Source organism: Trichoderma breve, chromosome 2, assembly GCF_028502605.1.
Source record: "Trichoderma breve strain T069 chromosome 2, whole genome shotgun sequence".
Lineage (NCBI taxonomy): Eukaryota > Fungi > Ascomycota > Sordariomycetes > Hypocreales > Hypocreaceae > Trichoderma > Trichoderma breve.
Window position 1 is genome coordinate 999,112 of NC_079233.1, and position 20,316 is coordinate 1,019,427.

The 20,316-nt window shown below is 50.7% G+C and overlaps 8 protein-coding genes across 8 annotated transcripts; 4 read left to right on the forward strand and 4 right to left on the reverse strand.

Moving 5' to 3' along the window:
* Positions 1–27: 27 nt before the first annotated feature.
* T069G_02563 (uncharacterized protein) lies at positions 28–1,122 on the forward strand (the record flags this gene model as incomplete). Its single annotated transcript, XM_056169773.1, has 1 exon — positions 28–1,122. One exon carries the CDS (start codon positions 28–30, stop codon positions 1,120–1,122), a length of 1,095 nt encoding a protein of 364 aa, XP_056030665.1.
* Positions 1,123–1,307: 185 nt separating this feature from the next.
* On the reverse strand, positions 1,308–3,391 carry T069G_02564 (major facilitator superfamily domain-containing protein; the record flags this gene model as incomplete). Its single annotated transcript, XM_056169774.1, has 5 exons — positions 1,308–1,981; positions 2,047–2,559; positions 2,635–2,686; positions 2,752–2,937; positions 3,053–3,391. 5 exons carry the CDS (start codon positions 3,389–3,391, stop codon positions 1,308–1,310), a joined length of 1,764 nt encoding a protein of 587 aa, XP_056030666.1.
* Positions 3,392–5,111: 1,720 nt separating this feature from the next.
* T069G_02565 (gryzun, putative trafficking through golgi domain-containing protein) lies at positions 5,112–8,996 on the reverse strand (the record flags this gene model as incomplete). The annotated part of the gene is made up of 4 exons (XM_056169775.1): positions 5,112–6,342; positions 6,412–7,060; positions 7,123–8,677; positions 8,739–8,996. The coding sequence occupies 4 exons, from the start codon at positions 8,994–8,996 to the stop codon at positions 5,112–5,114; spliced, it is 3,693 nt and encodes a 1,230-aa protein (XP_056030667.1).
* A 608-nt stretch (positions 8,997–9,604) lies between these two features.
* T069G_02566 (mitochondrial ribosomal protein l27 domain-containing protein) lies at positions 9,605–9,996 on the forward strand (the record flags this gene model as incomplete). Its single annotated transcript, XM_056169776.1, has 2 exons — positions 9,605–9,796; positions 9,874–9,996. The coding sequence occupies 2 exons, from the start codon at positions 9,605–9,607 to the stop codon at positions 9,994–9,996; spliced, it is 315 nt and encodes a 104-aa protein (XP_056030668.1).
* Positions 9,997–10,413: 417 nt separating this feature from the next.
* T069G_02567 (alpha/beta hydrolase fold domain-containing protein) lies at positions 10,414–13,155 on the reverse strand (the record flags this gene model as incomplete). Its single annotated transcript, XM_056169777.1, has 6 exons — positions 10,414–11,677; positions 11,735–11,874; positions 11,928–12,381; positions 12,472–12,518; positions 12,570–12,947; positions 13,084–13,155. 6 exons carry the CDS (start codon positions 13,153–13,155, stop codon positions 10,414–10,416), a joined length of 2,355 nt encoding a protein of 784 aa, XP_056030669.1.
* Positions 13,156–13,604: 449 nt separating this feature from the next.
* Positions 13,605–14,305, forward strand: T069G_02568 (pre-rRNA-processing protein TSR2 domain-containing protein; the record flags this gene model as incomplete). Its single annotated transcript, XM_056169778.1, has 2 exons — positions 13,605–13,641; positions 13,707–14,305. The coding sequence occupies 2 exons, from the start codon at positions 13,605–13,607 to the stop codon at positions 14,303–14,305; spliced, it is 636 nt and encodes a 211-aa protein (XP_056030670.1).
* Positions 14,306–14,509: 204 nt separating this feature from the next.
* On the reverse strand, positions 14,510–15,982 carry T069G_02569 (BSD domain-containing protein; the record flags this gene model as incomplete). Its single annotated transcript, XM_056169779.1, has 4 exons — positions 14,510–14,717; positions 14,775–14,919; positions 15,010–15,730; positions 15,797–15,982. The coding sequence occupies 4 exons, from the start codon at positions 15,980–15,982 to the stop codon at positions 14,510–14,512; spliced, it is 1,260 nt and encodes a 419-aa protein (XP_056030671.1).
* A 2,018-nt stretch (positions 15,983–18,000) lies between these two features.
* T069G_02570 (glucose-repressible protein grg1 domain-containing protein) lies at positions 18,001–18,290 on the forward strand (the record flags this gene model as incomplete). The annotated part of the gene is made up of 2 exons (XM_056169780.1): positions 18,001–18,122; positions 18,194–18,290. The coding sequence occupies 2 exons, from the start codon at positions 18,001–18,003 to the stop codon at positions 18,288–18,290; spliced, it is 219 nt and encodes a 72-aa protein (XP_056030672.1).
* Positions 18,291–20,316: the final 2,026 nt, after the last annotated feature.

Sequence of the window (20,316 nt, forward strand, 5' to 3'; positions counted from 1 at the left end):
TGGCAGCATTCTCATTGACCAAGAGATATGCCTGCACCAGCACCAACGCCATTGCCTAGCCTCATCCTCTTCGTTGGAGCCCCGTCTCCAGCCTCTGTGAACCCCCAATCCTGCACTCTCAACAGCTTTGAGGAGTCATTCCACACCATATTTGGCCCTCTAGACACCGGCAAGCCCAAACTACGGCAACACACAGACCCGACCTCGGACGCTGAAATTGCATCACAAACCCACGCCGTTTGGCGGTCTGTGCCGCTCAACCGTCGTCCTCTTCACACTGGCCTGAGCCAAAATCACAGCATCCTAGACATCCCCTTTCAAGCTCATCGCGAGTTCTTCACCACGGCGGATGCTCTCCCTGGAGATGATACACAATCCTTTGACCGTGGCGACGATGGAGGAACACTCCTCACACAATTTGTTGAGGAGTCGCTGGCCGCTCACAACTTGATACCATCCAGTCAACTGGGCAGTTTCAGCTTGAACACAACTGAAGATACTACATCATTCACCACAACCTCTTCAAACGAGGTCTCCCTGCAAGACCCCACTCGGTCACTACCGACGCCGGTGCCATCACACCTCTCAGATTTAGAAGACGTTCCTTCAGCAGCTCGCATCCTCGCCCTGAGCCCCCAGACAGTGACACTGAATTTGATCGTTGCCGTTATCTCCATCGCCCAGCCTCGGACTGTCACAACGCGTTGGGGCACAACTTTATCGCTGGTTGAAGTCCTGGTTGGTGATGACACCAAATCAGGTTTTGCGGTAACTTTTTGGCTATCCAACGACCAGGTCTCAACCAGCCAAGTGAGCAAGCTCCGCCGACAAGACGTTGTGTTGATGGAAAATGTGGCACTTCACGTTTTCCGCGGCAAGGTTTATGGCCAAAGTCTGCGCAAGAATTTGACGCGTGTGAGCCTCCTATGGCGGAGCGGAGGGGGCGGCTACTATGATAATAAAGACATCGCTAGACGAACGGCTGCGAAGCATCCTCAACGGGAAAAGACACGACTCGTCAAAGATTGGGTTATTCAGTTTGTTGGACGAGATTTGGGAGCAACCACACGAAAAGAGGCCAGCCGGAAATCGTGGGATCGGCCTCCCGATGATACCCAGTAATGTGAGTGATTCATGCTTCTATTAGATATTGCCAGGATCTATATGTGATTCCTAATTTAATTACACTATGCAGCTCAAAATATGCAGTACTATTTGTACATGTCCAAATTCCATGGGTATAGAAAAACACAAAAAGCTCGAAACAAAGGAGTCAGGAGAGTGGAGTGGTAACTTCAGCTGGGTAATTATACCATGGCCGGTGCCATCTCAGTCTTCTTACCATCCACGCCCTTCTTGACAGATCTCCATTCGAATGCCAGGCAGCACAGGAATGCGCATCCGGCACAAGCAACGGAAATGTAATAAGTGTGGCGCAGGCCCAGCATGTATGCCTTCAGTACAGCGTCAAATGCATCAAGGCGGTTGATCCCTGCAAGCACGGATTTGATCTCGGAGGCGCCGCTGTTGATGAAGAGCTGAGGGTTGATACCGAGGTTGTCCTTTTCAAGCTGGTGGATGAGTCCGTTTTGGAAGAGAGTCTGGGCAACAGCAACAAAAACTGCTCCTCCCAGGACCTGGAAAAATTGGACACAGGCAGTGCCGATGGGAACCCATTCCTGCGTGAGGACCGTCTGCACAACCAAGACGGCAGTCTGGAAACCAGCTCCGATGCCCAAACCGGCAATGACTTGGTAGCCGAACCACTCCTTGAGCGGGCTGTGGACGTCGAGAGTCGTAAGCAGGCCCGTTCCGACGGTATACAGAATCATGCATGGAATGATGATGTAGTTGTAGTAACCAATGACCGAGATGAGACCACCGGAGAGGACCGAGATGAGCACAGTAGAAAGTAGCAGCGGCAAGATCTTGATACCGGCCGTGACGGCACTGACGCCCTGGATGGCTTGGAAGTAGAGGGCTGTTGACTCGGTTAGCACAAATTGTTTGGGTTGCTATCGTTGATGTTGTGGAGAGGCAACTCACAAAGATAGTATACAAGAGGGAAGAAGCCGGCGCCGAAAAACAGACTGAAGAGCATGGCAGGGAGCACATTGCGGTCCTTGAACATGCGCGGTGGAAGAGTTCCCTTATCGCCCTTCCAGAACTGGATCCCAATAAAGATTGCAATCATGAGGCCAAAGCCGACAAAGAGGCCGATAATCTTTGAATTGCTCCAAGCATACTCCGAACCACCCCATTGCAGAGCCAACAGGAGACACACAATGGCGGGGATGAAGATGGCCGTGCCAAGGATGTCGATCTCGAGGATGCGGGCCATGACGGTCATGTTGAGCGTATCTTCCGAGTTGCGGTTGACGTGCAGGATGAGGACGACAATGAGCATGGCGAGGCCACCGATGGGGAGGTTGATGTAGAAGCACCATCTCCAGGAGACGTTTTCGGTGAAAGCACCACCGAGGAGAGGACCGGCGACGGAGGCGATTCCCCACATGCCACCGATGAGACCAAAGGCAAGGGGACGCTTGTCGAGGGGCACTGCAGAAAGAATCTAGTTTAGCAAGCTGATATTTTATGTTGACAACGGAAAGGGAGTTTGATTAGGAATCATACTTGATAGAGAGATGATGACGATGGAGCCAGAGAACAAGCCCGCCGTTCCAATCTAGCCGTCTCAGTCAGCACCTTGATATTAAGCTACTATAGCATATGCTTCGAAAGGAAACTTACTCCTGCAATAGCTCGTCCAACAATAAGTGCCTTGGATGAAGGTGCTACAGCCGAGAGCAAACTGCCGATTTCAAAGATGAAGATGGCGGCGAGATAGGTCCACTTGACGTTGAAGTATTTGTATATGGCACCGTACATTGGCTGCAGGGCCGTGGTGGTGAGAAGATAGGCAGAGCCATACCAGCCCTGAATTAAAGAGTCAGTTATTTTGCATAACAATATGCAAAAGGAGCAATTGATATCAGATCTCAACGACACGAGAAGAAGAAAATAATTAGAGGAAAAAATAATGCACACTCACAATATCCTTCACACTCTGAAACCTCGCAGTAATCGTTCCCAGCGCAGGCGCAATAATGGTCTGATCCAGCGCAACAAGGAAAATAGCCATGCACAAGGCAAAGACGATGGAAACGAGCTTGAGTCCCTTGGGATAGTTGTCTGCAGGGTTCGTCGCCGAGGTTGTCGTCTTGGTGACATCTTCCATGACGCCCCCGTCCTTTTCCTGCGTCACGACATCCTCTCCCGTCACGGCGATTTCCTTTTCGACATCGTCGTTGTCGTGGTTCACAGGCGGTGGCAATGAGCCGCGCTCTGTCTTGTCTGATGAAAGACGCGGAGTTGGCGATGCTGAAGACATCTCTAACTCGCTTTGTGTATGAAATAACGGAATGAGAAAAACAGAAAAAAGAAAACCAAGTTGGCTCCCTGTTAGTTTTTTTTTTAAGTCCTCCAACAAAAGGAGCTGAAGAGGCGATCTAGGCTGAAAACCGATCACTGCTAGCGCTTCAGCCTCTCTCGATCGGCTGCGTCTTATCCTTCTTTCGTCTCACTTCCCTGGCCAATGCAAGGTGCAGAGGGTAGATAATAAAGGAAATACGAAAATCAAGAATGTGGTACACCTTTTCAGCCTTATACCAAACAGTCACATCACATCAAATCCAACCCACACACCCCCTAGCGACAAAAACCATCGTCTCATCATTCACCGTAAAAACCGTCTCGGCCATCGGAATGACTCAAGCCCATGAGATGCACACTAATTCTAGAGTCCAGTCCTATTTACCGAGCAAGACTAGTACAAACAAGAGCAAAAGAAAAAGAATTTATCAAGCCGTTAATTAAATCCGGCAAACTCACTCCATCCAATGCGGCAGATGGCAAGACTCACACGCCCCCTCTCATCCCCACAAAGAAAGACGTGGCGAACCTCTTCACGATACAATATGCCCTCCCTTCTTCCAAGCCTCTTAGAAAAATCAATCAATGACAAAGCATAACTCCACCCTCCTGCAATCCTTCCTCCCCTTACACGGAAATTAAAGCATTAATGATTTTTTTGGGGCGGGCTCTATTGTTTTTTTAACCTTTCGTGCCGCCCCGAACCAATCACCAACTACGGCTTTTTTAGTCTGTAAATCCTGCTCATGACTCAAAGGGTGAATGACGCCTGAAGCAGCTTAGTGGCCCCAAGAGCCAGCTGACCCTAGGAAACGTGGTAGTAAGACGCGGACTTGGAGCTTGACCGATGTCCGAGGATCGAAGAGATTTGGATTGAGAGGGGGTGTGCGAAGGTTTCTAATACTCTACGGGAGAATAACCTAGCTGCCGCTGGTATGGAGCAGGGGAGCAGGGGAGCATTAATTGTTATAATGGAAATCAACACACGATATGGAAGAGTTGGTGTTGAGTTTCCCAGTGTAACAGCAAATGCATCATACCGCTTTCACAAGAAACATGCAGTAGAAATGTAACATCAACAAAGAAGGATCGATATACCAAACTTACAGTTCATTCACAACTTCACGTACTAAAAATCCTTTTTCTAAATCCATACATACATACGCGTACACACTCCTCAGATCCTACACCAAGCTTCGCAAACCCGCTAATAAAAGGCCCAGAACCCACATTCTTACAAGGAACCGCATCTCCACCCGCAAAAGCTTAGCCCAACTTCCCCCCTCAATCTTAGATCTCAGGCACACCTTCTCGGTGTTGTCTAAGTTCCGCGTTTATCGGCTTCAGATTGGAACAAGGAACCGCACATTGTCCGCGCCCACAACCACTTCGCTCTTCATTCGTTGTGCGCGAGTACGTGGCCGAGCGAAATAATTGATAAGATGCCGGATTTTGCACTCGCCTTTTTATTATCACCGCGTCACGTCACGGGTATTTCCTCACGGCTGTCGGCTAGGCTAACATCTAGCCTGTTCACAGAGTACCGACGTTTGCATCTACTTGCAGACAAAGGGGGGAGCAGTTTGGAGTCAGACGGCGTGAAATCATTTCCCCTATCTAGTCTAGACAAAATCAATGCTGGAGATTCTGCGTATTGCATTTGCGTATTCATCGGGTACCTATCCCTCCGCCTTCTCCTCTGCTTCTGGCGCTGGCGGAACCCATACCAGCAGCCCGTCCTTGTCAATCTTCATCCCCTCTGTTGGAATAACCCTCAACACCTTCTGGAAATACTTGTCCCTCACTACCAATCCCGGCCGTATGTAGACGCCTCGTGCAAGCGGCAGCAGGCGATACGTCTTGGTGCGTCTTGACATGGGGAGCAGATGCACCGTCGTCTGCTTCGATCCAGAGAAAGCAAAAGCATCGCTCGGTTCCATCACCAATCCGAATGTCAAGAAATGGCTGGACGGGTTTTCAATCGTAATGTCCAGTCGAACCAAGCCTGCCTGCTCCTGCGAGCTGTGAAGCACCGATGCCAATACTCTGGGCTCTGTCCCAAGCACCATGTACTGTCCAACCGTCATCGTCGTGACATTGATTGTGTTGGTCTCGCCATCTGCTAATTGCCGTCGTCGTCGCCAGCGGACTACAAACGCCAGGTCAATTGCGACGGGATGCCTGTCGTCCAACGTAATCTTCTGCGCCACCAGACCAAATCGAGCTTCATACATTGTCTTTGGAGCCACAATCATGCCATCTGCTGAGAGCTCGGGCTGGTTCACGACCTGACACCGCCCGCCAGGCGTCACAGCCGTAACTGCCAGATCTAGACCAACTACATCCAGGTCTTCTGTAGCGAATGATGCATAGTGACAGACCAGGCACCATTGCTGCGCAAGGCCCCTGGCCTGGACAACATCGCCATCAGACACATCTTGCAGGTCTTCATAGTCGAACAGGCTTGGCCAGGGATCTGGGTGAAGCCGCGGCATTAAATCGTAATTTGCTTCAAACGCGTTCACGATATTCAGGTGAATCGGCAGCACTTGGACAATCGGCGTTGCGGCGTCTGATTCCAAGTGGTAATCCGCCCGAATCTGTATTTCGTACGCTGTAGGCGCTGGCGCTGGGTCAAGATGGATCGACAACTCCAACGACGAAGAGCTGCCAATGTGACCAAGGGCGAGCCCCGTCACTTGCGACTCTTCTTCAGCGGTATCTACCTCTCGTTTGTGTTCGCCAGCGTCCACTCGGAACCGAGGAATAACCTTTCCGACGATGCGAATATCCAATTTCACATTAGCAGAGTCGTCCTCTTCGTTGTATAAGCCAATCCGCAGTGGAATCGGCTCATTCGCATAGAATTGGCCGAGGGGCTCTACCAGCCTCAGTTTCATCTTTGGAGGCCTTGGTTGTATATGTAAAACGTGACTGTCAGGTCTCGACAGCCGTGGTTTTGTCACACCTTGAACGAACCATCCTGTGACTTTGCCAGACTCTGACAATGACAGCGTGTAATCCAACTCAAAGGTTTCGGTTTTGTAAGTCAAGACCACGCGAGATGCCGACGCCTGCCCTGGTTCTCGCAAGGGTATGTTCATCTCAAAAACCCGTCTGTGGCCAGGTCTAAGCGTAAGATCGCATTTGCCAGTCAGTTGACCCTCCTTTTCATCGTCCTTGTCTTCGACTTCGTCTTCGTCCTTTGCCTTGTCTTCGTCTCCGTCTCCATCATTTTTGTCCTCCTTTTCACTTTCATCACTTTCCTTGGCATCTCCCCCAAGTTGCTCCGTCAAAGCTACGAGGGTTACGGAAACAGGAGTTTCGGAAGAATTCGTCGGCAAGTCAGAGTCGTGTATAAGCGTGATCGGTTTAAGGTGTCCCTCGAATTCGACCCGGACTGAAGACAAAGTAACTGGCGCAGCTGCTTGAAGCGCTTCAGACTTTAGCGACAGCTGAGCCAAGCACGTCTCACCAGCCCTGCCCTCTTTAGAACGGAAAGCAAAGGATGTTGATATAAAAGACGATGCTACGTCATCCGAAATGGTAATAAATGGCCTAGATGTCGATGATACCCCATCTAATGACTTGGCCAGATCATAGTGCCAGTTTTTTCTTCGAGTAAACCCTGAATGTCAAGTATTAGCGTAGCTCCAAGCACATGTATCAACGGCATCAAATCAAACTTACGCTCATTCATTAGTTCCCAGTCAATTGCGACCACAATATCCGCCCGCCCAGTTTCCGCCGCCGCCCGCCTCATTACCCACAGGATATCTTCAGAGATGTCTAACCACCATTCGGAGCGGAAAGATTTATCTTCCCACAACGGCCTAAGCATGGCCAACACTTCATTCCAGCTCCCCAATGTCGCCATTTCTCTCGCGCACTCTAGGGATATCTCTGCCGCAATTCGGTGCTGCTTCCGCGCTTGAAACTGTCCCCTTGCATTGAGAAGACAGTCTATCATTAGCTGTGCATGATTGATTCCGTTCCCGTTCAACGGATATTCCTCGTGAGGCGGAGGACACATGTATGTATCGTAGCGAATCGCCTTGCTCGCCACCCTCGATGCAGGCGAAGCGTCCGGCGCTCCTCTATCATCGTCAGGTATCCTATGGGCTAATGTTCTGCGAGCTCCAAGATGGCGCGCAGCTATCCGGTACCAATAACCCGTATGATGCAATAATTCCCAGGGCTGCAATCGCTCTCCAAAGAGAGCTTTCTCTGGCTGAAGGAAAATCGTCATGGTTGAAGGCCCTAAGCCCGGAACTTCGACCATCTCAATCATGTTAGCCATCACCATTGCCCACCGGGATTCCCAAGCTTGCCAGCCATAGTTGTTAGTGCCTCTTCCTCGGCGGTCAACGAAGTCACTGATGCGGTCACGGTGAGACTGCCATCTCCTAACTGCCAGGCTCGTTTGCCCCATCCATAAATGCAGCCGTAGACAGCGAATAGATATGATATCCGCAAGAAGTCGTGCCTCGTTCCAGCGAGGGCTCCAGCTGGGGATGATGTCGAGCACGTCTTGGCCAAGCAAGATCTCATACGCCTGCTCAAAAGATCGAATCGCTGCGTCAATTTCTTGGCGAAACTCGGCGAAAATAGCAGACTTGAAATCATAACGGAAATTCCAATCTGGCAATGACAATGTTTGCGATGTTCCAGAAGTAGGTGGTAACGTCGGCTGAGGGACGATTCCTCGGGATCTCTTCTTCCTAGCATGTCTCCCGAGATCTCGATAATACTCGATGGCCGTGTTGTATAGCAGAGCGAAAATACTATCCATCACCCTCCTCAATTCCGACGGCGATTCCTGGGGAGGAATATAGAAAATCGATTTAGGGTCTAAACCAGTTCCCCTTCTAACACCCTCCAGTCGATCTTGTATAATTTCGGCAGTCAGATTAGTCTTAGCCTCCGCATCGCCGAGAATGATGACAACCAGGCGTGTCTTGTATCCCGATTCAACCAAAGTCGCTCTCATACCATTAAGAGCAGACTTTAACCGATTGTCTTGTTGCACAGCAATCTTCGAATCGCTAGTCAAGGTGTGGAAGCACACGAATATGCTGGGTATTTCCTCCTGGTGCTTCTTGATCCACTGCGCATTCATCAGTCCATCAGGGTACAGAGCCGAAGAAGGACTGAGCGGCGAAAAGGGCGAGTGTAGAATCGGGGCGGTTGTCAACGGCTCGATAGTCTCAGGCAGCGTCGCTCGTCGCGATGGAAGGACAAAAGTCTATATTCATATCAGAAATGCGCTGCGCAACCGGCTCGGCTCCCATGCAAACTCGTCTTACCCTGCCGACGGTCTTGACACGAAGTCTGAAGTGCTCTTCCCTCGTGACCACAGTCCATGACTTCCCGCGCTCGTCCACCTCTTCAAAGTAGGATTCCAAAAAGTTCGCTTCCTTTCCCTCGAGAGGCGGTAGATCAGACCGAAGAAGGACGCCCTGGCCATTAGCCCTGGCAGGCTGGTCTGGCGGATCCGAACTCAACCCCGAGACCACAATCAGCGGCACATTATGATCGAGGCTTCCCAAAGGGTAGCCATCCATGGTGATTAGTTCGGCGTCGAGAAGACATAGGCCAGGCGTCTGTTTCGTGCCGAGGAGCTTCGCATTCAGATCGGAATTGCGCAACTGGTTTCAACTTGCTTAGAGGTGGTGGAGCAGCGTTAGCATCACTCAAGAGCAAAAGCTGCCCCTCGTTGCGGCGCAAAGCAGCCCACCTTGAAACTTTGTAGACCGGGGATGTATGAGGCTTTCTCTGGCAAACGCTGAGGTAAATAAATAATATGAGGTGAGATTCAGAAAATAACAATTAAATCATCAATCGAATATACATTTTGACCTGTGAAAAATCGATGAAATGGCACAAGCTCGCAGCATAAGAAGCTCAGAAAGTGACAACTCTCTAGGCGCTGCCATTAGCGGCAACGTTTAGAGCTCCAATTGTTGAGCGGCACAAAACGAACCGGCGCCGGAAGAACGCCGGAAGCCGAACAAGCGCACCCTCTACCCAAAAATTCAAGATGCAATTGAATGTTGCGAAACAACCTCTCAATTCACAGCATCTCGAACCACAAACCCACCAATTCCCAAGCCTGCCCTACAGCGCAACTTCGCATTCTTCATCGTCCGACTCCTCGCCTTCTCCCGCAATCATGAGACCCACGCAAATCCTCAGCGTGGGCAAATACCGCCACCTCAAGCTCACAACCAAGGACGTCGGCCGCGGCTTCTACAAGGGCAACCGAACGGGCTCCATGGGTCGCCACACCAAATACGGAGGATATTTGATCGAATGGAGCAAAGTGCGCACATACGTCGTGCCCCAGAATCTCAGCGAGTCCAAGGTACGAAAAAGAATACATCAAAGCGGGCAGGGCAATTGGCATTGGCAGAAAGAGAGACTAACATTGGAGTTTGGCAGCTCACTCCGTTTGTGAGCAGAGAAGTTCGTTCCGAGCCTGGTGATTACAAGGGTTTGAGTAAGGGTCCTCAGGATCCTTACTTTTACGTCGAGCAGTGGAAGCGATATAACGGAGTTGACTAAGTGTCTTCTATGAATCATACGACTATGCGAGATGAAAGAAGAAGAGGGCACAACTACGAATAAATCTACGGCAGAAGTCAAGGGTATTCTGCTAAAGTTGTATATATACACCCTACGAACATTGTACCACCACCATGTATGATGGAGTCAAAACAGTGAATGGGGAGGAAAGAAAGGATACCATCACGGCCATGTATGATTAGTTACGGTATCTAAACATACACCATACAAAAGGAAAAGAGAGGTAGAGAGCAAAAAGAAATCCAAATTCAAATTTAAGTAAAATAAAGAGCGCCACTATTGATGTGGCCAGGATATCACTAAGTATATGCTTGCTCGCTAACTGGCTGGCCTTCTTGCCTTCCATCTTCTCCCATTATTCCCTTCTCTTGAAATTATTCACATCTCCCATCTCTTTCACGTCTCTATCTTGACCTGCGGCAAGTCTTCTTGAGCTGTCACAAAAGTCTCAATGCCCGGACGCTCTGCTTCGACCTTCTCATTATCTTCAGCCACCCCATTAGCAGTCGGCTTCTCCTCAACCAATTCTGCCTTGGAGTCCGTCACGCCAACAAATGCCGGTCCAGGCGAAGGGCTCATAGGTCGCGACCCAGGCGTCATTGCTGAATTGAGCGTAATCATGCTCGCCGTTTCTGCGTCATTCTTAATGCTGAACGGCAAGGCGATGCCGTCGAGGAACGGCCTCTTTCCAGCCACGCCCGTGTCAGGCGAATAATCCGGGCTGAGAAGCCCATCGTGAGCTGCCTCCTGCTCTCGGCGCATGGCAATCAATTGCTCCACAACAGTTTCCCCCTCCGTCTCTTCGCTGCCAGTCTGATGCTCATCTCGCACAATCCGCTGACGGGAAGGTCTGCGGCTATGCCCACGTTTGTCGCCTCCAGAGTCCAACGGAACCTCGTTAGTCAACTCCGGAGTAACGGCTTGCATCTCGGGCTCGTAATTAGCTTTCTGCTCTCTCTCCACCGTCATCTCGTCATGCTTTGATCCCCAAAGGGACCAGATGGCTAGGCCGAAACTCTTTCTTCTCTTCCCTGGCTGCAACTCTGTGCCCAGGGGTATTCGCCCAGCCAGTGCAGTTGGCGGCGGACGCTCATCCGGGCCAAAATCTTTATAACCAACAATCATTTCTTTAATAATCTTTTTATGCGTTTTGGCTTTGGCACTGGCATATTTGTGGTCCCATGTGCCCTTGGTTTCTAGCCACTTTCTAACAGGGCCTTCTTTAATGATTCCAATCTCTTCAGGCTTCATGTTGCATCCAGGCAGATCTGTTTCCAGTGGAAGAGGCAAAATAGCGCCATTCCGAGCAATTCGCTGTCGAATCATATAATTCTTGAATGGTGGGAGCGGATCTCCTGCTCTTCCAACCTCTGATGGGGTCAATTCATCCGCTGGCTCTTTGTCTTTATTCTGGTCTTGTTCTTCCTGCCCCCCAGCTTCTGTATCAGAGCCAGAGCTCGTGATGACGGAGATCGCATCGTCATCCATAATCTCAATATCTCTGTTCTGAGCACGCGCTAGGGCCCAGGCTCCAAACTGCGCAATCGACCTGTACATGTACTTGGCAGGGCTTGTAAAGCTCAAAGTCGGAGCAACGTGGCACAGATCGTCCCACACTTGGAGCTGCACATAGGTAGGCTTATACTTGGCTAGTAGTCTCCTTCCGTGATCCGTCAAGTCCGCGTCTGGCGGTGCGTATTTCGTCGGGTTGGCGCACTTGTGAGCCAAGTAAATCTGCTCGTCACGAAGAAGCTCACCACCTCCGACAGTAATTAGAAGAGGTGGCAGTCCACCAAGCGTCGGCTGCTTGACGGGGCTCACCAACGGGTGTGATAGAAGAGCATTTGTTGTATACATCTAGCAGAGGTTAGGCTCCATTTCCATTCAGCGGTAAACAAATTGGAACTCACTTGAATCTGGTCTTTCATGGTGATCAGCTCTCCATCGATTGTAACGGTCAAAAACTTTTCCGTCTCGGTGTGAACACCAGCGCTATCAATATGAACGCCGGTTTCGCCATCAACTATCGGAACCACGGGGTCCTGCTGCTTCTGCTCTAGCTCAGCCGTAGACGGAGCTCGTTTCTTGTCGCTCTTCTTGCGCTTGTCCGCCTCTTCCTTGAGCATCCTCACATCATCGTCATTAGGCGGTGGCCACGCCCTGGATGGCTTATGGTGGAACCCTGACTGTGGTATGTAATCCAGCGGTGTCTCGAGGGCAACGCTTGGAAACGAGTGCGTCAAGTCAACCCAAGGGCTAATGAGAATGCCACCGGCGGGCAATGGAATGCCTTGGTCTCGAAGAAGGCACAGCATGGACGTTACCATACCACCACCTGCCGAGTCTCCAGCAAAGATGATCGTGCTCGGGTCTTGGATTGTCAGCAGATATAGATAAGCTGCCACGCAATCCTGGAGGCCACATGGAAACGGAAATTGAGGAGCCAGTCGATACCGCGGTGCAAAGACTCTAGCTTTCAGCTTTCTCGCGTGGCGTTGTAACTGATACCGATGCTCGTCGACGCTCCCAAAATAATAAGCACCTCCGTGTACATAAAGCATCACACGACGCAGTGGCTCGTTATTCTTCTTCCGCTCATTGGCATCCGCTCGCATCTCAATCCACTCGGCCTCCAAAGGACCTTTCGGACCTCGCCAGTGCCACCATTTCCTGCCGCCAACCTGTCGGATGCCATCAGGTCCCAGCTCCCCCTCGATTAATTCTGCTGCTCGGCCGAGGTGTTCGTCAGGAATGGTCACGCTCTCCAGCTTGACCCATTGCGGGTGCGGGACCCATTGGCCCGTGAATCCCTGAATCTCTTCGACAGTGTGTTGAGAGGCATACTCGAGGAACGATCGAATAAGGTGCAGCCCCTCGTCGTACGACAGATGCGTGGTCGGGTGCTCTTTCAAGTTCTTCTTGTTCAGGTACTACAAACATCCCGCCCCGGCAGAGCACGAGTTAGCACAATTGTATTCATTGAGAAAAAATCCAAAAGGAGTCCCTTCTTCTCCTTGAAATTTAACGCCAGCAATATCAGACTCGTCGCCATTGAATTATACATACGTGTGAAAACAAGGTGGAAACCACCGTTGGCGTTACGGCCAGAGAAACCGACGTCGTGTTAAGCCTGTTCATGGCGATCTCGTTTGTCCTCCAGGTCCCATCGATTCGTGCGGATCGCTGGTTTATAGAGAATACGAGTATAAAAGGGACAGCACCTTCTAATTAAGAGACGGGAAAATACGAAGACCGACGCACCGGCATAAAAAGGGCAGCGAGGTCAAAGCATCTTGATATTGGCATCAGGGGCCCCCATGATGTCATGCTTCATATAGCAAGGGATGATCTTGGCTCCCAATCCTCGAATGTCGGTTGGGAAAAGTATGTTACTACATTAGTACTAGCGCGGGGAGCTTGGTTCAGCGCCAGGCTAGTGGTCCGTGCACAGGCAATCTAGCACAGAATTCGCGGGTGGGAATGAAAAAAAAAAAAAGAACACCAAAAATTTTGTGCAGGCTGGAGGCCGTTTGAATTTGAGCCCCTCCATATCCCCGCTTAATACATTCAAGGCCAGCATCAGCATCATGGCATCTACAGAGGCAGCGCAGTTGCCGCCGGCGGGTAAGTGGGAGCAAAGGCATTAATCAGGCCTTAGGACATTGCTTTATTAACTCTGCATAATACAGCACTCCGGCAGTCCAACTTCGAACAAGCAGTGGCATGCGCCCTTCACCTATGGCCGGCCTTGACCCTCGCGGTGCAGAACAACTGGGGAGGCCCCGACTCTGCAGACAAGCGAGACTGGTTTGCTGGTGCCATCGTCGATCTGTTTCCTGAATTCACCGATGCGCAGCCCGGAGCGCCTGCAAACACCGCCAGTGCCGTCGATGAACCAGATATGGAGGACGTCGAGACGGTGCTGCTACAAGTTATGATTGACGAGTTCGAGGTCAACACAGATGATGATTCTGGTCTTGAAGTTGCCAGATCCATTGTCAAGGCGCGATCCGAGTGCGCCATTGGCGAATTCAACGACGAGGTCAAGAAGCTGAGCGAGCGATTCGCGAATCGAAAGGGCACCAAGGTGGATCAGATGTTCAAGAAAGCCGAGGATGAGGACCAGGATACCGACTGGGAGTCTGGCGACAGTGGCGAGGACGATGAAGATAATGAAGGCGATGTGGATATGGATGAGGCGCCACCCCTGGCACCTGTTGTCAAGGAAAAGCCTGCCCCTGAAATTGACGAGGACGGCTTCATCAAGGTCACCAAGAAGAAGAGGTAGACCTCGAGTAGCAGAAAACGTGGGGAGCAAGCTACCGCTGTGGGGAAGCACATCCCAATTGGCATGATCCAAAACACACACAAGTACACAGCGCCGTGACGACTCGACTTGCCGAAGAGGCGATAGCAATCCCAAACGCCAAAGTGCCCAAGCTCTAAGAAACAAATTATACCCGCAGACGCACAGAGCAAACGTGGGACAAATTTACTCCCAATCCTCATCGCTGTCGTCATCATCGCCTTCGCTATCATCGTCGCTGTCCTCGTCACTATCACGCTTCTCCCCCTTCTTCTTGGGCTCCTTTGGGCTGTTTGGTGTCTGACTAGGCAGCTGGCTCGTCTTTCCTGAAGCCGCTCCAACAACATCATAGCTAGCATCGGTTTCCGCCTCGGATTTTTCATCATTAGATTTCCTGGACTCATCAGGCTTCGTGTCTTTGGCCTGGATCGTGGTTGATGAAGCAACAGACTCGGGCTTCTTTCCCTTGCCGACGGCAACGGCGGATTTATCGGTTGGGGTAGGCTTTGTGGATTTTTCGTCTTCCTCGGAATCATCTTCCTCCTCTTCTTCCTCGGAGTCATCGTCCCAACCAACCTCGTCTTCAGTAGACGCAGCTAGAAAAGAGTGTGTTAGCAAGAAATGATTATTAGATAGAATAGGTTTAATGAAGCAAAAACAGCAGCATCTGATTAGCGTCAGCTTACCTTTCAGAAGATCACGTCGTCGCGACTCAGCAGTCTCAATGCCATGGCGCAAGAAGTAGTATCTCTTCCAAAAGTCGGCGTAGGGAATCTGGTCCGGCACTAGCTTTTCCATAGTTGCTCGTAATTCGGGGTATTTGGCCAAGTCGCCGCTGATTTCATCAGTCTGCTCATCAATGTCAAAGCCCTTGGTCCATTGGTCATATTCCGTGGCGGACGGGTCCTTAGCGAAGCTCTCCGGGGATGTGTGGATGACATGTAGCTGGGCCTCGAATCTTGAAGTGTGAATCACTCGCTTTCCTTGAGCATCTTTGCTCTCAAACATGACCTGGCTGCCTTCGGTTGATTCATCTGGAGGCGCTACACTAATCGCATCCCGTAAAAAGTCTCGAATATTGCTTCCAAATCTGAGCAGAGCTTCGTCGGCGGCATCCTCAGCCTGTTGCAAATCTTTTAAGCGCTTCGCAGCCTCAGTCCTTAGGCGCGACAGCACAGTTTCAGACTCTTGGGTGGAAGCGCCATCTCCAGCTTCCGGGGCTGTTGTATTCGTCGGGGTCCTTTGGCTATCGTCGGCCTCGGCGTTGGACAAGTCGGGGATGATGGTGGTGAGAGAAAGCGATCGGGTTCTATTTACGACGGCTTCTCGCAAACTGGTGAATCCCTTCTGCGCATCCTCGCCGACCTCGGCAAACTCCTTGGAAGCTTGAGTGTAGACGGATTCGCCCTGCAGCAGATGAGCCTCAGCCACGAATAGCGGTGATACGGCGGCAGCCCGGTTGTGTTGTCATACCTGCTTGATTACATTACCAAAGAAGCCTCCGATCTTGGCGCCCCACGGGCTTGCGGAGAATGCCTTGTAAGCTTCCTGGATATCGCTATTCAGGGAAGTTTGCGCATCTTCCTGCTTAGAGCTCTCTCCAGACTCCTCGGGGATCTTGTAGGCTTCCTCCTGGATATGATCATATGCGAGATCCATAATGCGTAGGCGCCGGCTTCGTCCGCGGCGTGGAGAAATAACCCGAATATCTTGATTTCGCTGTCCTTGTCGAAGTTTCCGGTACGAAGCTCCGGAATCTGTTTTCAAGGGATGAACATGGAAATCGGCAGCTGAGCTGGTGCTGGTTCACGAGGCTAACGGATGCGGCAGAGGGGGGTGGGCGGGGAGTGCTTTGCAATCACGTGAGACTCTCCATCATGGGAACGGTGAAGTCCTACCCTGTAAATTTCTGGATCAGGGTCAATATGCAAACTTTTTGCTAGAACAGCTTCCTATGAATATGAATTTCATGGTGTTTTCTGTATTGAATGTTTATTGTTATGTCATCCATCAAGTCACGATATACAACGGATGTACGGAGGAGCCACGTCAATTTAGCGAGCCTGTGCTTGTTCATTTATCTTCTACTAGGCCGCCTGGCCATATACCAAATGGGTAATAATAAGAGATGAAGTGAAATACAGCAGCATCACTAAATGATGCTATAATCGGGAATACTTACCGAATCATATGCAAGCATTCACCATATTAAAGTGGTATGATTTCGGCTTGACAGGTGGAACACTTTATTACTAACTGCTGTTGAGCATGTGACATCAGTTCAATGTTGTCCAGAATGGATACATATGGCGTGATGGCGTAACGGGGGTAGTAGAGAACATAGTAAGCAGCAGGCATAGGCGAGTTATTGCTTGATGTTGAGCGTAGTAACAATAATCTATTCTATACTGTAGCTTGCCTGGATGTTCACCTAGAAAACGTAGAACAGGGCGTAGAACGTCCATATCAGACCCGGGCACTCTACATTGTTCTCCCGAATATCATACTACACAGCGCCGCGGCTCCCAACAAGATAGGGTGGCTTAGATGTGCGTCAATTATCGTGGCGTAGAGGTTCAGACTGTGAGTCTCGTGATTGCAACTATTGGATTAGTAGCTAAGACCAGTTGAAAGCGATACTGGCCGTCTTACGCCACGTCTGAAAAGGGATATTCAGGGTATTGATCCGCTCAAATGACCTCAAAACCTGTTATACCACGGCCCTGCCTAACCGCGGTTGTTGTGCCAAGTTTTTTTTATCTCCCTTGCTCCGAGGCTAATGCGACTGCGAGATGCAACCAGTGTTTAGAGTTGCGATGGTTCGCTGGGATCGGACAGAGGTTAGATTGCATCCGTGATGGCTTCAGCAAGACGCCTATATGGGCTACATAATATTGTATGGCAAAGATAGTATCGACTGCATTTAGGTTATCGCAGGTCCTACAACGGCTCCTCATGGCTATGGTGCCAAATATGATCGTCTGTACATCAATTACCTACCAATTCATCGACATGTTGCTCTGCCATTTACTCACTCTCAAGGTGCTCGTTGACGAATCTATGCCGTCATAGTGCATTGTGGAGAGGTCCCAATCAGATCTAGATCCAGGGCCTGAGCTAACTGCCCCAGTAAGCTCCATGTTCTCCGCATCGTTTACGGTGAATCGACCGGCTGCCTTGAGGGCCAAAACTCGATTCTCTTCAAAAGCCAAGATGCTGCGATCGCCAGAGGGCTTGTACATCTTGGTTTTTTGCGTCATTGCTCGCCCAGAGTGGGAATTGTGGAGTGCATGTGATTTAAGCTTTGTCCTGGGGCAGTCGAAATGACGTATGTGCCACCATTCTCATTGGCGGATGGTCCAACTTTGGCCCACTTACCACCGGATCCGCTGCCAATTGAGTGTCGATTGTGCCTGACAAGTGACGATCATGGCTTCTGGGAACTCGTTTTCATGACATGGAAATGTTCAGAATGAATCGGAATGCGGGTTTCATAGGGGATTACATGTTCCTGGAGGACTCCGCCATTGTTTATTTAAACCTCGTCGACATCCCGTCTCTGGATCAATTTTAGCATCATCATCACACACTCAAACACAACTCAACTTCACTACTCTCAACTTTCAACTACACCACAACTTACAATCTCATTTCGAGACCAATCAACTCTTTTCACAATGGAGACTGTCAAGCAAGCCGTCAACTACGTCGCCGAGTCTGTCCAGGGCGCTACCTCTGGTATGAGCAAGGAGACCAACAAGGAGATTGCCAAGAACGACAACGTCGACGTTAGCACTCGGTAAGCCGGAGCAAATATTCCGAGAGCCTTTGTGCAAGGTCAATGTCCATAGTTCGCTAACACATCCGCAGTTTGTCCGCTGGCAAGGACGCCGTTGGTGACAAGATCGACGAGACTGCCCACAACAACAAGGCCGAGGCTCACAAGCAGCTGGCTGAGCACAACTAGATTGGCATAAGAAGCTTCGATTGCTTCACAGGCGTTGAAACGGATCAGAGCGAAGGGATTATATAGCCTCATTAGGCAGGAATTGATGATTTGAATTCGCACATTCGTTCTTTTGTGTCCACAGGTGATGATATTGTGGCATCCATTTTGTCGTTAAGCAATCTGTCCAATTCGTAAGGCCCTTTTGTCGTGAATCTGGCCCTCGTTTCATCATGAAGGCCCAAGTCCAGCTGATGGCTCAAGTTTTAAATCTCTCAAACCGCTAAGCTATGCAATGAGTAACTGCCGACAGCGTATGATTGTCCGGATGGGCATAAAGTCGCCTCCCATTAGTCGCATTCTTCGTATCGGCTGAGTTAGTTGCGCACACTAACGACCATATAGGAAAATACTCGACTGCTGATAACAGCCAGCGAGCTTGGCCAAAATTCAAAATGAGCAATAGCCTTATCCAGATCCTCGGCCAATCGTAGGGCTGTTGCACAGCGGGGTAATGGTGGTAGCTGGGAATAGTAGCATTCGTCGTCAATCTTGGAGTACTGTAAGAATTCGACGAAAACCGCCGAACGTCGGCAAGAGTGTGCCGCATGAATTCTTCCGTGATCCTTCGGATATAACTTTGCCTCTAGCTTCAATTGCCCCTTGATCTTGATACTAGGTAGTATCAAAGACAGCTAGAACCGCCGAGCGCTCAGCCATTGACACGCACACGGCCAACCTGTCATCAATAATTGATGCCTTTGCGCTTCGTATGCGCCCAAGGGCGTATTATCGAGAAAATCCGAAATGCTACTCCGTGCTCCAATGTCGGGGATACGAAGCCAAGGGTCCTTTTTCCGGAAGCGGGACAGCCGCTAATTGGTCGTCAACCCCACTCAACGCCCGGAGATTGTAGCATACAGGTGCGGAACTGCGGGCTTTCGCGGCTAACAAGAGCGGGCATGCGGTGTATCTGCTTCTTCTGTGTCCTTTTCGATGGCTAGTGGCCCCCTGCTGTCTGACAAGAGTTGCAGCGTGAAGAGAAAGGGTCTCCCATGTTATTGGGGGAATCTGGCTTGGTCTGTCCTTTGCGCAGCGCTAGCTGCATCAGATGGCAAATCACCTCATCGGGCGACGGGCCGCTGGGGAATCGAGCAGGTTGCTGACGATTCAATGCCTTTCGCAATGTCTGGCTGTGTCTTGGATATCGGGATGAGGGTGGGAGCAGCCAAGTCGAGACAAGAAAAGAGACATGGCGACACAGTGACTTGTCGAGTCCTGGCTTTCGGCATTGCTGGGGATATCGGTCGGACACAGCACAATTGCCGAAGGGGCACAGGCTGACACAGCTCGATTAGCACTGTATTTCGCGGTCGATGGTCATTCGGGTACTCGTAAGTACGGGACAGGTACCGAAGTCGTCAGCAACTGTAGTGCCTGTTTTGGTAAGAAATCAATGGCCACGGCCAAGGTACTCCAGGTACTCGCATGTCGGCTGTATGTACATATCGATGTATCCCCCGGTTCATGCTGGACAGGCGATGTTGCTATCATGCACTAACGGACGGCCGTCCCTTGGAGAAGGTGAATAAGCAAAACGGGGAGAAGGGGAGCAAAAAGAGAGGAGAGAATCTCGTCGGGACGCATGCAAATAGGGATGTCGAGTTGTTATAGTCTACACGAGGGGACGGAGCACTCGCGGAAACATATCGCCTGGTGTTTGCTCGTCAATGGCAGCACGAAGCACGCATTAAGCGTCTTGATATTGCCGCCGGGTCAAGTCGCAGATGCTCCGTAAGCAAGATCCATTGATGGGAAGCCATCCGGGCGACACAGTGCTTTATACACTGTCTGGACAGGCGCTGTCAAGCCTCTGGGCCGACACCGAGGCGTCGCGGCAGAGCGGACAGCGGTCAGGCCGAGCAGGACGTCGAGAACGCTCCAATGAGAGTCTGGACGGCACGCTAGCCAGACACCCTATTGGAAGGGCTGAAGAGCCGGACGACTTTTGCTGCGCTGCCCCGCCCTGCGCTGCCGCTGACAAATG